This window comes from Astyanax mexicanus, chromosome 2, assembly GCF_023375975.1.
Source record: "Astyanax mexicanus isolate ESR-SI-001 chromosome 2, AstMex3_surface, whole genome shotgun sequence".
Lineage (NCBI taxonomy): Eukaryota > Metazoa > Chordata > Actinopteri > Characiformes > Acestrorhamphidae > Astyanax > Astyanax mexicanus.
Window position 1 is genome coordinate 73,846,063 of NC_064409.1, and position 17,616 is coordinate 73,863,678.

The window sequence follows — 17,616 nt, forward strand, 5'->3', positions numbered from 1 at the left end:
TTGTTGGCATCCTTCTTTCTCATGAGACGATGGTGCAACTCCTGGGACTAACTGCACTTTCGAGAATGGCTGTACAGTCCAATCCGTGAATGGCAGTCTCTTCCACATCTGCCACACCCAATGGAAAAGGTTTTGGGAGCTGTTGTTTCCACTCTTCCCGTCTGGTTCTCTTTTGGGTGGTTCTCTTGTGCCTGCCCTGACAGCAAGACTCCAGGGCAGGGTGATCATCTGCCTGGCTCTCCCACGAATGAATGTCTAAGCCACACTGCTTCATGTCCTTCTTGAAGGCATCCTTGAAGCGCAGTTTCGGGTGCCCTGTTGTGCTGGTGCCTTCTGTCAGCTCACTATCAGTGTTGGGCACGTTACTTTGAAAAAGTAATTAGTTATAGTTACTAGTTACTTCTCCAAAAAAGTTACTAACGGAGTTACTCCACTATAAAAGTAACTAGTTACCAGTAAAAGTAACTATTGCCTTATTTTGTGTTACTCGCCCCTGTAACCCCCATCCCCCCAGCCCCCCGCTTCCACCTTCTCAGTGCGTGTTTCATAAGCCAGATGAATAGAATGCATGACAGCAAAGACAAGTACCTGCATAGAGGTTTATCCATGACAAATTGTTTGTTCTGGGACATAATGTGAACTCGACTTGCACATTTTTACCTTTGACCTCAGTGTCCTCTTCACTCGCCATCTCTCGCTATGTAAACACCCCCCCACCTATTTTCTCTGATTGGCTGAAGATGTAACATTACTATACCTTAGCCAATCATTGCTTAGGCGTTTATCTCATCCTCCCCTCCCTTGTGACTCACATACACAACGCACACACACACTTGCGCCTTTGTCTGTATGAGGGAAGTGAAAAAAATAAAAAGTTAATTGAGCGGCTAAAGTAACGTGCAGTAAGTAACGGGGTGTCGGAAATGGTAACAGCGTTAGTTAGATTACTCCTTACTGAAAAAAGTAACGGCGTTAGTCACCATAGTCATCACTGGTCACCATAGAGGAGGTCTTTGGGGAGGCAACTTGCTTCCATCCGCCTGACATGGCTGAGCCATTGGAGATGCCTCTCGCAGACTGTTGCCTGCATACTGCCCATGTTGGCGTGTTCCAGCACCTCTGTGTTCCTGCCACTTGATATGCAGGATGCGCCACAGGCATCTTATGTGGAAGCTGTTGAGTTTCCTTCCGTGCCTCGCATATGTGGTCCATGACGCACAATTTGGTCTTCTCAGTGAGGTTGGAGTTAGTCCAGAATCTCTGGTTCAGTTTGGCCGTGACTGCTGCTGCTGCTGCTTTGGCAATTCTGCTGATGACCTCTGCATCAATAAAGAGAGTGAGCTGGAGATGATGGACCCAAGGTAGATGAAATTTTTTAACAGCTTCCAGGCGGTATCTATCAATGGCGATGTTTGGCAGGATCTCTGTGCCTTGTGCCAAAAAGTCTTCTTCAGGCTGATGGTCAGAGCCCAAACTCCCCTCAGGCATCCTCTGTGATGTGTGCGATGAGCTGTGTAGAAAATGGAGCTTAAATCGGGCCCAAAAAATCTGACCCAACCCAGCCCGAGCCTGTGCATGTTCTGCCAGAGCCCGACCCAACCCGAACCATAAACTGGCTGTTTTCGGGCTGTTTGAATGAGCGAAATATGATCAGAATTATGTTAATAACACTGTAACATAGAAGCATAGAACTATTATTTAATTAAAATATTTTTTTGAGAACAGCTAAACACAGTGCTGCAGGTCAAACGCTGACAGAGAGATGAATCTAAGAAACAAATGAGAGAAAGAGAGAGAGAGAAAGAGAGAGAGAGAGAGAGAGAGAGATTTGCTTGTTCTGGTGTATGAGCTACTCATAGGTAAAGGTTCTCACACACTGTATCTCATGTTTCTCTTTTATCTCCCTCGCTCATATTCTAGTCCCATACAGAATTCTGAAGATTCTCAGTGTTTGCTGTTGTATTTTGCGGTTAGCGCGAGCTCTTTAACCAAGAACTAACGCCACGGACCACAAGGTGCCGCGCGCTGCTGCTGCTTTGCCGAATCTGACTCCCTGCTGAATCTGACTCCGCCACGCGAACAGAATCGGCACAACACCGTCCGCTGTACAACTCAAAAACAGTGAAAACATCGCTTATACATAAATTAAACACGGAAATTATGCTATTCTATCAGTAATTTCAGTTCGTTTTAGTTAGTTTTATAAACACACAATACAATTCTAGTTAGTTATGTTTTTTCGTTATCGTTTTTATTAGATTCGGTTAACACAAATGTTTTTTCACTTTCAGTCTTCGTTATTTTGTTCGTTTTCATTAACAATAATAATTGGTAACTTAGCAACATTGTGATTATCACTCCAGAGCTTTATATAAAATAAAAATATAGTTAAAAAACAGATGCCTACATTTCGGACTATTTTCTGGAGCCCTACCCGACCCGTCCCAAGGACTGAGGTGGGAAATCTCGGCCCACTCAATTTGGTGTCGGGCCTCGGGTCAGGTCGGGTTCGGGCAGAGAATCTAAGCTCTACTAGAAAATAGGACAAAAAATATCTGTAGGGGGCAAACATTTTTTCACACCACTGTATATTGGTGCCATTTCATTGTAGAAATACTGTAAAACTCTCTAGAATCTTGTATTAGGAGACTCTCTCTTTTTCTCACTCACTGGTTTTGTTTTGCTTTGTTTCAGTTGGTCAGTGCCATCCAGGGAGTGGATAAAGTGATGGGACACCTGATGAACGGACTGAAACAGCTCAACCTTCACGAGTGCATCAACATCATTGTTGTAGCTGATCACGGTGCGTTATCACAACTACTAAAATCATGTTGTCATGAACCTAACTTTCCCAATCCACTAAAACCTTTATAAACAAACCCACAATTTCCCATTCCATACAAAGTGTGCATTAAATGACCTTTAAATACTGGCATCCTGACTTACTTTCTTCCCAGAATAAGTAAATGTTTATTGCACGCACTCTCACTGGTTAGTCAAACCAGTAGTTCTAAAGAAATGGATGAATGAACCAATCAGCAGAATGACTAATATAATAAAATGTATTTTCTGGGAGATCTTCAGGGATACTCTGAACTTTTCACTCCAAAGAAAATGAATAGCTTGGAGCTGTTCTCAAGCCTCCTTATAACTGGCTGATGAATAAGGTGGTTTTGACTGTTAGTCTGCACCAGTGTATGGAGGTATGAGGCCTGGGAAATGGGAGGGCTGGGAAATGGGAAATATTTTCATATCCCTGTTTATTATGGAGTAAAGAGTCATGTGTGGGTGGAGCACAGACATAATCATTTACGTGCAGTCTACACAGTTCAGACAGACAAATAAAACAGACCCTGCAGCCAACCACACTCAGTGTTCTCAGTTTCTACAGTGGTTTGCAAAAGTATTCATACCTCTTTTGTGAACTTTTCCACATTTTGTCACCTTACAGCCACACAATTAAATGTATTTTATTGAGATTTTAATTCATAGACAAAGAAGAAGTTTAGTTCTCCAGCACCGAGGCTGAAGCAGTATAAGCATTACCCGCTAATCACGCCAAGCGCTAGCTCTTTCACCGTTAAGAGGTGAGTATTATAGGCCTGTTGTCTGTGTTAAAACAAGCTACGTGGGACGAACCTCCAGCAAATAACGCCCGGGCGTATCAGAACATTCAGGGTTATTCAGGGTTGCTAATGCTCCAGCTTTAGTGAAAATCTAGAAATCTAAGCTTAATGTCAATAAACAAACGTATAAAAAATATAATAATCAGTTTTCAGGAAAGAAATGTGTGTAGATTAATATCCAATGCTCTTTTGACTTTAAAAGAAAATGTTTTTTTTAGAATTAGTTTTGTTTGCTTAGCTTAGCTTAGCTTTGCTTTACAGGTCTGTTTGTGTGTTTCTGTTCCTTAAGCTGGAGTTACACTACACAACTAGTGTATGATGCAGTGTAGTGTATGATGAGCTGAGACTTGATTTTTAAGCCTCTAAATCACTTCTGACCTCAGTCACAGAAAATCAAACATTAGATATTTTCTACCCGATTTTGGGTGCACTCTGGTAGTGTTAACTCCGCCCAACTCAACACTTTACCCAATAACAACCCACCACTCTCCCCAACCCACCACTTTACCCAATAACAACCCACCACTCTACCCAACCCATCCCTCTACCCAACCCACCCCTCTACCCAATCTACCACTTTACCCAATAACAACCCACCACTTTACCCAATAACAACCCACCACTCTACCAACCCACCACTCTACCCAACCCACCACTCTACACAACCCATCACTTTACCCAATAACAACCCACCACTCTACCCAACCCATCCCTCTACCCAACCCACCCCTCTACCCAACCCACCACTTTACCCAATAACAACCCACCACTTTACCCAATAACAACCCACCACTCTACCCAACCCACCACTCTACACAACCCATCACTTTACCCAATAACAACCCACCACTCTACCCAACCCATCCCTCTACCCAACCCACCCCTCTACCCAACCCACCACTTTACCCAATAACAACCCACCACTTTACCCAATAACAACCCACCACTCTACCCAACAACAACCCACCACTCTACCCAACCCACCACTTTACACACTAACAACCCACCCCTCTACCCAACCCACCACTTTAGTTTTTTGTTTGCTTCTACACAAACAGCAGCACAATCAATGACTGCAGCAAGCTTGTGCACCTCAATGTCAGCATCTGTATCTCTAAGTAACGCGAGTCAGATGCATGGTGGCACATGTGGTCATGAATCTGGTGGTGTAGTGGATAATGACCAGTCATGTAATGTGTGTCTGTATTGGTTTAGAGTCTATACAAATCTGCAAAAAGAAACTAACAGTGGTGAGGTGTGATGTATCCAGTCTGTTTATAATCTGCTCCAAGGCTTTAGTGATGATTTAATGATACTGAAATTGATTTGTCAGCGTATCTGGAAAGATTAAAATGAAACAGCAGCAGGTCAGCAGGTTTCTACTTGACAGGTTACTCTTTGTTTCTGTGTGTTGTTTTGTGTGGATGGTGTGTAGGCATGGCTGAAACTAGCTGTGACCGGACGGAGGCGCTGCAGGACCTGGTGGGAGACGTCTCACACCTGTACGTTACTCAAGGTCCATTTGGACGAATCAGAGCAGCAGACAAAACAGTGACCTGTGAGTATAGCTGCTGCAACATGCGCACACACACACACACACAGTACACACTCTATTACTTTAGACTTACATCCCAGTATACAGTAAACCAGTTTTAAAGCTATATGTTTAGACTGCCAGCGTAAATTAGGATTTTTGTACATCTAAATTGCATCCAGATCTGTGCATCATAAAAAAGTATTGGCCCCATTTCTTTTGTTTTTGCATTTTCGTCACACTTACACTTTAATATTAGACATTTAAAGCTATATAACCTGAGTAAATATATAAAACACTTTTTAAATGGTAATTTCATTTATTTAGGGGAAAAAATCCAAATCAATCTAGCCCTTTGTGAAAAAGGGTTTGCCCCTTATAATAAACTGCAATTAATTACACTTTTTGAAAAAGCTGAGTTACACTTCACCACTAACCACAATCAGACCTGATTACTACCAGACCTGTAGAATCAAGAAATCACTTAAATAGAACCTGACTGACAACATAAAGCAGATAAAAGATCTCAAAAAGCAGCACATTATGAAGTAATTCAAAACAGAACAGTCATTTCTAAAGCTTTGGGGCTCCAGCGGAATACATCAAGCACTATTATTCACAAATGGAGAAAACATGGAACACTGGTGAACCTTTCAGATGTGATCAGCCTAACAAAATCACTCCAAAAGGGGCATGGACAACTCATCCAGGAGGTCAAAAAGAACACAAAACAGTTAAGATCAGTGTTAATGATTCAATAATAAGAAAGAGACTGGGTGAAAATGGTCTCCATGGTCTCACATTTACCAACAAACATCCTGATGATCCCCAGAACTTTGGGTAAAAATTCTTTGGAACTTTTTGGAAGGTGTGTGTTTCCTGTTACATCTGGCATAAAACTAACACATAATTTCAGGAAAAGAGCATCATACTGAACGTAAAAATATATTGGTGGTAGTGTGATGGACTGGGGCTGCTGGATAACTTGCTGTAATAGATGGAAGCAGGAATTCTTCTGTTTACCAGACAATCCTGAAGAAGAATATCCGGCCATCTGTTCGTGACCTCAAGCTCAGGGGTACTTGGGTTCTGCAGCAGGACAATGACCCAAAGCACACAAACAAAAAGTTCACCTCTGAATGGCCTAAAAAAAACTAAATGAAGGTTTTGGAGTGTCTGATTGAGATGCTGTGGATGATCTTAAACAGGAAGTTTATGCTGGAAAATCCTCTAATGTGTCTGAATTAAAACAATTCTGTACAGAATAGAGGAACAAAATTCCTCCACATTTAAGGGTATTAAGTGGAATTATGAGCAGGAAATTAAACCCCTCTGGTGAAGCAGTCATTCTAATAAAGGCTTCAGTTGCTTCCTTAAATGCTGCCCTCTGGCATTCAGAAGGCCAAAGAGGAAAGGGTAAATCAGTTCAGATCATTTTCCAGGGAATACTGGAGGGGTTAAGGTTAAAGTCAAGTGACTTATTATGATACTTCCTATGTGGTTTCTGAAGAATAGTATGTGATTGTTATTTACTCACTTCCTGTGGTGAATTTGTCCTGTTTTTAACTTACTGTCTTACTATCATCTTTCTGGAGAGACTTTACGACTCAGAGAACCTTTAGTTTTGTCAGACAAGGAACACGCTGCTCTTGTGTGTGTATGTATGTGTGTGTGTGTATAATCACAATAAAAAACATTGTGACTTTTGGTGACAGTTGGTGTATGATATTGACCATAATTCCATTCAACTGATTTTGAGCAGCAGCTCATTATCATAATTTGCATTATACGATATTACGGCTTAATTGGCCATAAGATATGATACTATTATTTGTCACTGCAGCAGCAAACAATAAATCATAATTTTGTTGTGATTAATACAATACAATAATGTTTAAGCAATTACCACAACTAATGCGAATATAATAAAATGTTGTCATTCTAACACTGATTCTTTTATTTTCATTTAAATACCCCATTTTTAAAAGCTTAATTTTAAGGAGAAGAAAAATGTGATTATTGTTAGAATATTGTTGGGATTAATACATTATTTTTGTATGTAATTGATACAAATAATTTTAATATGATTCAATTTGGCAAATTTAAAACTGATTTCTTTTTTTTTTTTTTAATATTGTTGGGATTAATACAATTAATTTGTATACAAATGGCACAACTACTTTAAATGTGATTTAATTTTGCCAATCTAACACAGATTTTCTTTTATTTCCATTAAAATACTTCTTATTAAAATCTTTGTCTTTTTTATTAATCATGATTATTAACAGAATATTGTTGGGATTAATACAATTAATCTGTAAATGATTGACACAACTACTTCAAATATGATTAATTTTGCCATTCAAACACTGCTTGTTTTATTTACCCCATTATTAAAATAAAATCATAGTTTAAGAATATGAAAAAAAATTGACTGTTCCTGATTAATCACAGAATATTGCTGTAATTTATGCAATAATTTTTATGTGATTGATACAAATAATTTCAATAGGATTCAATTTTGCGTATCTAAAACTGATTTTTTTATTTACATTTAAATACTTCTTATGAAAATCTTAAAATTAAGGAGAAGAAAATTTGGATTTTTCATGATTAATCACAGAATATTGTGGTAATTAATACAATCAATTAGTAAAACACAACTGATTTAAATATGATTAAATTTTGCCAATATAAAACTGATTATTTTATTAATATTTAAATACCCCATTATTAAAATCATAGTTTTAAGCAGATGAAAAATGTGATTATCCGTGATTAATCACAGAATATTGCTGTGATTAATAAAATGATTATTAAAATGATTAGTACTTTTTATATTTTTAATATGATTAAGTTTTATAAATCTAAAACTGATTATTTTATTTACATTTAAGTACCCCATTATTAAATGGCTATTATTAAGGAGAAGAATTTTTTGATTATTTGCGATTAATCACAGAATATTGCTGTGATTAATACAATATTTGAGCATTTGATGCAACTAATTTAGATATGATTCAGTTGCAAATGTAATACTGATTCTTTAATTAACATTTAAGTACTTATTATTAAAATCTTAGTCTTAAGGAGAAGAAAAAAATACAGCCATATGAAAAAGTTTGTGCACCCCTATTAATCTTTATCATTTTTAGTTCTAAATATTGTTAATGTTTTCAACAGCCATTTCAGTTTGATATATCTAATAACTGATGGACACAGTAATATTTCAGGATTGAAATGAGGTTTATTGAATTAACAGAAAATGTGCAATATGCATTAAACCAAAATGTGACCGGTGCAAAAGTATGGGCACCCTTATCATTTTATTGATTTGAATACTCCTAACTGAATACTCCTTTGAATACTCCTAACTAAATACTCCTAACTCCTGTGGACAATCCACAGACCACCTCCAAGGAGCTGCAGCATCATCTTGCTGCAGATGGTGTCACTGTGCATCGGTCAACAATACAGCACACTTTACACAAGGAGAAGCTGTATGGGAGAGTGATGCGAAAGAAGCCATTTCTGCAAGCACGCCACAAACAGAGCCGCCTGAGGTGTGCTTTGGCTTTTGCATACCTCAGGTGACTCTGTTTGTGGCGTGCTTGCAGAAATGGCTTCTTTTTTGTTAACCGATGCACAGTGACACCATCTGCAGCAAGATGATGCTGCAGCTCTTTGGAGGTGGTCTGTGGATTGTCCTTGACTGTTCTCACCATTCTTCTTCTCTGCCTTTCTGATATTTTTCTTGGTCTGCCACTTCTGGGCTTAACAAGAACTGTCCCTGTGCTCTTCCATTTCCTTACTATGTTCCTCACAGTGGAAACTGACAGGTTAAATCTCTGAGACAACTTTTTGTATCCTTCCCCTGAACAACTATGTTGAACAATCTTTGTTTTTAGATCATTTGAGAGTTGTTTTGATGAGCCCATGATGCCACTCTTCAGAGGAGATTCAAATAGGAGAACAACTTGCAATTGGCCACCTTAATTACCTTTTCTCATGATTGGATACACCTGGCTATGAAGTTCAAAGCTCAATGAGGTTACCAAACCAATTTTGTGCTTCAGTAAGTCAGTAAAAAGTAGTTAGGAGTATTCAAATCAATAAAATGATAAGGGTGCCCATACTTTTGTTGTGATACAATCATATACAATCAATTTGTAAATAATTGACACAAATCATTTAAATATGATTTACTTTTGCAAATCTAACACTGATTTTTTTATTCTTACATTTAAATACCCCATTATTAAAAGCATCATTTTAAGAAGAAAATCTTAGTCGTTAAGATAAGGAAAATGTGATTAATTGTGATTTATCACATAATTCTGTTGTGATCAATACCGATATGTATTGTTGAGCAAATTTTTTTACAGACGTAACAAATTGCTGAGTTAAGAGAACTTTTGGATAAATTAAATTGATCTGCTAATAACCAGTCTAAAACTGTTAAAATGTCTTGATGAATAGACCAATAGAAACTCTCCAACATAGCCTAGTATAAACTTAAGATGTTTTTTCTTCTAACTTCTGTAAAGTTGCTGTTTTAGAGATACATGTTTTAATGTTTTTGATACTGTTCTATTATCAGTGCTCTACAGAAGCTAATTTAGTTGATGGCATTTAGAAGAAAGGGTATTCCTGAACACAGCGTACTTCTTGTGTGCTATTTCTAAACTACATGTATTATTTATAGTTATTTCATACTGTCACTAAAACAATACCATAATGACCAAACTAAGTTGAATTAAATGCATTTTCATCTGTTAATAACCAGTCTAAGTGGGTGTACACCTATAATATACCATCCCTGTCCAATAAAAAAAAAGAGTATAAAAATGATTTTGCTACAGAATTTGAAAACACAAAGTGTCCTTTAAAGTGTGGATTTTTTTTTTATAAACAGATCAATAGAAATTATCCAAAATGGCCTGAAATAAAGCCTTTTTACATTGATTTCACATTGTTTATTGCTGTTACTGGCTTCACAGCTCAATGCATTAAGCATGGTGTCGGTAGTTTCACTCTTGTTTTCTGCAGAAATACCTGTTCTATAAGCAGTTAGAAATGTGTGTGTGTGTGTGTGCATTTTGTACATCTGTTTCAGCAATAGGTGCAACTTAATTTAGCTGACTGCGTTAATAAGAAGGGGTATTCCTGAACGTGGCGCAGGGGTATTTCTGAACTACATGTATTATTATTAACAAGCTATTTTATACAGTCATTAAAATGTTTTTATAATGGCATAAGGGCATAATGCATCTAACAAGTCACGGCATGCAAGTCAAACATTGCGAGCGTGTATTTTTATGGCATGCTGTTCCCTGCTGTAAACAGCAAACGCTGAACTTTAACAGTGGTGCCCTCATTTTTAACATGATCATAGCTCAGTGGAAACCCCGGGAATGCACATTTTACGAGTTTTATTGCTGCAATGATTTTCCACTGTAAGAGTAAGAAAGTAATGGTCTAAATGTTTCTCATGGCTGTAACTGTTACAGCTAATGTCTGTTTATGGCAATTCATGGCAATGCTTAATGTCAAAATCAATTCAAATGTACTTATATAGCGCTTTTTACAATTGATGTTGTGGCAAAGCAGCTTTACACGAACTGTTAGAGCAGAACAGAGAATCAGACAAAACACAGAATACCAAAACAGAACCCCCAGTGTGCAACGAAGGCAAGAAAAGTTCTCTCAGAGCTGGAGGAGGAAGAAACTTTGAGAGGAACCAAGACTTCCATGTACTATCAGGGCTAATATATAAGGGGGACCCATCCTCCTCTGGTCAGACAACTTATAAAAGATTGTTAAAAAGTCATTATACATCCACATGCCATATATTTTGCACTATAAGGTGCACCATATTATAAGGCTCGTTATGTGACACTAGTAAGGAACAAGGGTGTCGCCATGTTTTCCTTCTAATTCAGCAGGTCTCGCCGCTGGGTGGCAAAACATGTAAAGCTAAGTAAACAAAACCTTTCTTAATATATTCAATATAATATATTCAATATTCTTAAAAATATATATTTTAACATCAAACAAGCACTTGATATTTAACTCCTGAAAACGGTTTATTTGAAAACTAGCACATGCCTCCTCTGATACATGTGAAGTCAGACTCCGCCTCTTTTTGAACTGCTGTTGATGCAGCATTACCGAGTAGCATCACATCACATTTGGAGGAAAGCTGATCGACACCACCCTAGGAGTGATGGGGAGAAAGCGTGCCATCTACCCACCCAGAGAGAGCAAGACCAATTTTGTTCACTCAGGGCTCCGGTAGCCGATGGCAGGCTACATAAACAGGATTCGAACCGGCAATCTTCTGATCATAGATGTCTTCTGGCAGCGCTTAGCCCACTGGATCAAGACTTCGGCAGATCTAAATAAAACAGCCTAACTAAAAGGAGAGAGCCAGAAGGTAACATAGACACGGAGGCACCCTGAAACACCAGCATCCACCCACTCCACCGTCCACAGCACCAGCATCTCAGTTTACCCACAATTCCCTGTGTCCATGAACCCCTGGATCTGCAGTCTTATCTAAAGGGAAAAAAACATTAATTACCAAATATAGAGTTTTTAGTTTTTATAGCATTGAACATTTGTAATGTAAGCTGGAAGCTAAGGGCGTGTCAGTGTGTCTTTGCTATCATAACACTGGGAAAAGTACACATTGCACAGCTTGAAACACACAAAAAAGAATGTAGTAATTCTCTTAATTAATCATGGGTGTGTTTTAGACGTAACATAAAATAAACCAATCAGCCTGTCACTTGCCATTTCTTTTTAAGAATGGCCAGGTGCTCTCTGACTTTGGCGGATTGCTATTTTAATGGCGCAGCTATCTGGACACATCCAATGCTTCTTATTAGACGAAGCTAACCTGCTGGTTCACACTCAGTTACTCTGTTTATTGTTGATGTGAAAGTTTGTATAGCTGGCAACAAGCATGCGCTATGGGTTTGTGCACTGCTGCGTGTTCATGTGTGCGTCACAATTGGAGGTGTACTTGCATTGGGGATGTGCTTGTGTGTTGACAATTCACTGCCAAGATAGCAATGAACATCTGATTGGTGATGTCTGTCTAGGAAGTTTTCAGTCAATGGTGCACCTGTGTTTTCTGTTACCAAGATAGCAATACACCAGAAATTTATCTGAACACAATTCATTTTGAGATCACCACACTATATAAATGTAGCCTTTGAGCATGAAAATTGCATCACTTAAAGAACCATCTGATGCAGTTTTATTGTATTTTTAGCATAGCGTGAGTCACTGTTTAACTCTGTATTGTGTTTTTTTTTGTGTGTGTTTGTCTGCAGTGGACGCCGCAGGGCTGGTGGCCAACATGACAGTATGTGCACCTTGAAGACATCTTCATTACCACAGGCTCACTGTTATTGTCTCCACAACAGAAACACCTGGCAATTTTAAATCAACCTCAACTGCTGTGGAAAAATGATCATATTATCAAAACAACAGATCATTATGAGAATGAAAGCATAATAACATGTCATATTCACCACCCTGACATCAAAGTGAATCATCTTCCTTCCAGCTGAATCCAAACAAAACTGAACCCATCATGATAATAGTGATAGTAATAGTGATAGCGTGGATGCCTGAGGGCAACAGCACTATAAGAAAACAGTGATAACCCGCATGAACAAAAACCAACACTGACAGCATAAGTTAATCATTTCTGTAGAACTAAATGAGTCAGATAAAACTAAATTAGATGCAGCAGAGCTGTGGAAGATGATACCACTAATCTGATGCGTCATTCAGCTAGAACACGTTTCGCTTGTGCTTTAAACTCACTGGCCACTTTATTAGAAACACCTGCTACTTACTACCTTGTGATTCCATTCACTGGCCACTTTAATAGAAACACCTACTACTACTACTACTACCTTGTGCTTCCACTCACTGTGGCCACTTTATTAGAAACACCTGTCTACCTTGTGCTTCCACTCTCTGGCCACTTTATTAGAAACACCTTCTACTACTACCTTTTGCTTCCACTCACTGGCCACTTTATTAGAAACACCTACTACTACTACTACTACTACCTTGTGCTTCCATTCACTGGCCACTTTATTAGAAACGCCTGCTACTACTACCACCTTGTGCTTCCGCTCTCTGGCCACTTTAATAGAAACACCTACTACTACTACCTTGTGCTTTCACTCACTGGCCACTTTATTAGAAACACCTACTACTACAACTACTACCTTGTGCTTCCACTCTCTGGCCACTTTATTAGAAACACCTACTACTACAACTACCTTGTGCTTCCACTCACTGGCCACTTTATTAGAAACACCTACTACTACTACCACCTAGAGCTTTCACTCACTGTGGCCACTTTATAAGAAACACCCACTACTACTACAACTACCTTGTGCTTCCACTCACTTTGGCCACTTTATTAGAAACACCTACTACTACTACTACTACTACCTTGTGCTTCCATTCACTGGCCACTTTATTAGAAACACCTACTACTATTACCTTGTGCTTCCACTCACTGGCCACTTTATTAGAAACACCTACTACTACCTTGTGCTTCCACTCACTGGCCACTTTAATAGAAACACCCACTACTATTACATTGTGCTTCCACTCTCTGGCCACTTTATTAGAAACACCTATCACGATATTGGAAAACATTTACATTGCAAATGTTCATCAGCACCACCCCCCACCCGCGCACTGTCTCACGTCCGGACCAATCGAGAGCTGAGTCAGCGCAGAGCTCTCAAAACCCGAGAAAAACAGCAAAAGAACAGTAACCGACCATTTAATAAGACATTTAAATGGCTTTTTATCATGTAAATAAGAGCCTTTTTCTGGGATTAAAAGCATGAATTCAGCTGTAACTGGAAATATATACCAACTATATACCAACAATGTGGATGGAGTCCATGCGGTTACCTTGTGTTTACTCCTGACCCCCCACCCCCTCGTGCTCCCCTCCCCCTCGCGCTACTCAGGCAGCAGCAGCCTGTCACTCACAAAGACACAGAGACAGCGTTGTGTATTTCCTTTTTGTGTCAGGAATCAAAACATTGCCACATGACGTGTTTGTTTACACGTCCTGCGATGTGACTATTGCGCATGCACACATCATAATGGTGATGCTTAAACAATATATCGTGCAGCCCTAAACTATATACATTAATACACATAGTATATAAAATTTAAATGTGTGTGTGTGTGTGTGTACAGTGCAAGAAGCTTGATCAGAAGATAAAGGCCTACTTGAAGTCTCACATGCCAAAACGCTTCCACTATGCAAACAACCGGCGTATAGAGGACGTGAATGTGCTTGTTACCTCACGCTGGCTGTTTGAAAGGTGCGGTGAATGCTCTTTTCAACTCTTTCACTCATTAACACCTTTCTGAGTGGATGAAAGTTTGTGTAATAGAGTTTTCCCATACAGTTTCCCAGGTGCCCTCACATTCTGCTCTGGTGGAAATCATGGCTATGACAACGATGACTACAGCATGCAGGTGTGTATACTTAGACATATACACAGGAAGTGTGGGATGGCAGTGCTATTCAGAAGAATATAAAGGTTACGATAGGCAATAAATGATTAACAGTTTAGACTGATATGGGCTAGAACTCTTTAATGTGTAAAGCATGTGTAATGCTATGAGTTGTAGAGGTTCCTAATGGGTAAAAGAGTTCATTGATTATCCCATTCAGCATGAATAATTCCTGCTAATTTTGTGTTGGGGCTTAATAGTGTTTCCAAAGCGTCCCAACCATGTTTAATCAGGGAAAGTTCTACTGCTGCACCTGGCCATGGTATAGTACCTGAAGTGTCTTAAAAGCAAGCCCTTAAGAAGGCAGCAGTGTATGGATGAGCATTTCCTGTAGGAACAGTGAACTGTAGCAAAGGAAAAAGATGATCTGGCATTGGATAAAACTGCACCCCATACCAGGCCCTCTGGATGTGTAACACTGACCAAAAAAAAAAAAACATCTTTCAAAGTTAAATCAGACATGGTTGGGACAGTATGAAAAGTAAAAACGAAAAACTAGAGATTAAGGCAAGGTGGCTTGTTGGTTAGCATGTTTCCATTCCAAAGCTGAGGTCTTGGGTTCAAGTCTCTATCTGGGTGGTGTTTCCATGTTCTCTGTTTTCCTCCCACAGTCCAAAAACATGGAGATCAGGTTAACAAATTAGATCTGACGACCCTGAATCTTCAAAAAAGCCAAAATCCTGTGTCGCTGCGTGTATCATTTTAAGGAAAACCACATGAGCGATACAGTTCCTTGAATACAGTTGCTTGTAATGTCTTTTTAAGTTCAGCAGATGTCGCCATTAATTGATACAGCAACACAGTTTCAACACAGTGTCGATACAGTTTGGGAAATGTGCCATGCACCCAATGAGGCTTCATCTACCCATCACTAGTCCTCACTCCCTTTTTCCTTGTTGTTTTGGTTTCTTGTTTGTTTATTCATTTTCTTTGTATCTCTGTGTCCTCTCTGTGTTGCATCCTGACAACTGCTCAGGGACGACTTTGTAATGTCCACATGCAAACAGTTAGAGGGGGCAATGCGTTCATGTGCATTGATGCATCAGAGCTGTGAAACGTTTGAATGTGGATGAGCATTGTCCTGTTGGAATAGTCTGCTTGTTTTTATCTCTTTAATTCAAAGTCTATGTGATTCTGTCTCTTTCAGGCTATGTTCTTAGGTTATGGACCCAAATTTCAGTTTCAGACCGAAGTGGAGCCGTTCTCCAACATTGAGCTGTACAATCTCATGTGTGGTAAGTCATATCTTTTAAAAATCCCCATAACAGCATCATTCTGCAATCAACTTTGCATTTTTTATGTAGCTTGCGTTTACTTGCAGTGGCTACGTCAGCTAACCTAGTTTCAATTGATTTATCACAATGGCATTTACTAATGGGAAGGTATCCCATAGATTTGGGCTGTTTAATCTCAGGGGTCGGACCCGTATAAATCCTGTTCTAGGTAATTTAAGGAGGAGGGCTTGGACAGAATTGCAACATGACGCAGTGTACAGGGTGAAAAAAGCAATTTTGGATTTATTGACAAGAATGATTGGGGTATGTGTAAGTATATGTGTAGTTGAGAAAAGTAAACAAATAAATAAAATGTTATAGAGTAAAAAATGGGGGGTGTAAAATAAGAAAATAATTCAACGGGGCTCTATTCAGATAAAGAAATAATAAACTGTCAAGAATGCCCAGATTGAATTAGAAAAAAACAGAGACTGTAAAAAAAGATGGACGTCGTGTCGCCGTTCCCATTCATTCAATGAAAATGAAGCCAAAATCTTCTGTCATGTTGCCGATCCTGAAACCCGAGTCTGCGCAGTAGAGACCAGAGGAGGGAGAAAGACTGTGGAGAGACCGCTACTCATTTAAATAACCCCGCCCCTGAGGTCACAGGCTGCAGAGCGGAGCTGACGGTCTGTTATTGGTCCCGCCCATAACCAGCCCTTTTACAATAACCACACCTTTTTTGAATAGAGCCGAATAACGTTTTAAAACCGAATTCTGTGGGGATATAAAAATGTGACAATATAAGCAGAGGTTACACTAACTGCTGCATTTAAATAAAGGAGGTAGAATTACAGTATATTAGAAAAAAACGTGATTGAAATTTGTCTGTTTTGCCATTGAAACCTATGGGGATGGGTGGGGTTACACAGCTTTCTGAAACCGAACAGCAGGGGGCGTCCGACCTGTGGTGGCTTCACTTTTGAGAGACGATGCTCTGTCCAGCTACACACAGTCTATGGAAAAAACACAAAATAACCCAGTTTCAGTAATACGGAAAAATACCCTTAGTCACAGTCTTTACGTTTAAACAGTAACCAACAGTTCTTTGTTTGTTTGTTTTTTTACTCAATGTTCTGTTATTTTCCTCTTCTTTTACCTTTGCGTGTGTAATTTGTCCCAAAGTGCCTGAAATGTGTATTTATATCTTCACTACTCGGCTAGACTAGTGGTTGTGTGTGTGTGTGTGTGTGTCAAGTGCTTAGCTCCTCTTATCTGTGGTCAATCTCTCTGGCTCACGCTCTCTCTCTCTCTCTCTCTCTCTCTCAGCGGTGTGGTTTGCGTGCTCACTCTGCCAACGTCACTCGCACAGTATTCTGGGAGATGTAGTCTTGCGTTGGCTCGCCATCTTGGACTCACAAAATTTGCGCGTTTTTCCCATCAATTAAAACAACCTGTTCGATATAGTACTAAAACTGTAGTAGTAAAACTGAACAACGCCAGATACATCCAGACTTGTGTCTGACTCAATAAACAGCGATATTTTACACTTAACATGACATTTACACATTTAACCCGATCGCTAATGCTAATCGCTAATGCTAATCGCTATTAGCCTCCGCCTGCTAGCCTACAGCTTTAGCAGTTAAAACAAACACTCGATTTAAAA

At 39.2% G+C, this 17,616-nt stretch overlaps 1 protein-coding gene across 1 annotated transcript in view; it reads left to right on the plus strand.

The window, feature by feature from the left end:
• LOC103042226 (venom phosphodiesterase 1) overlaps positions 1-17,616 on the plus strand; it is a 115,281-nt gene that overhangs the window by 59,506 nt on the left and 38,159 nt on the right. Inside the window, exons 12-17 of the mRNA XM_049475242.1 lie at positions 2,695-2,803; positions 5,062-5,184; positions 12,501-12,532; positions 14,410-14,537; positions 14,625-14,694; positions 15,881-15,968. Of these exons, the coding sequence (XP_049331199.1) occupies positions 2,695-2,803; positions 5,062-5,184; positions 12,501-12,532; positions 14,410-14,537; positions 14,625-14,694; positions 15,881-15,968 (550 nt within the window). The remainder of the gene's footprint in view (positions 1-2,694; positions 2,804-5,061; positions 5,185-12,500; positions 12,533-14,409; positions 14,538-14,624; positions 14,695-15,880; positions 15,969-17,616) is intronic.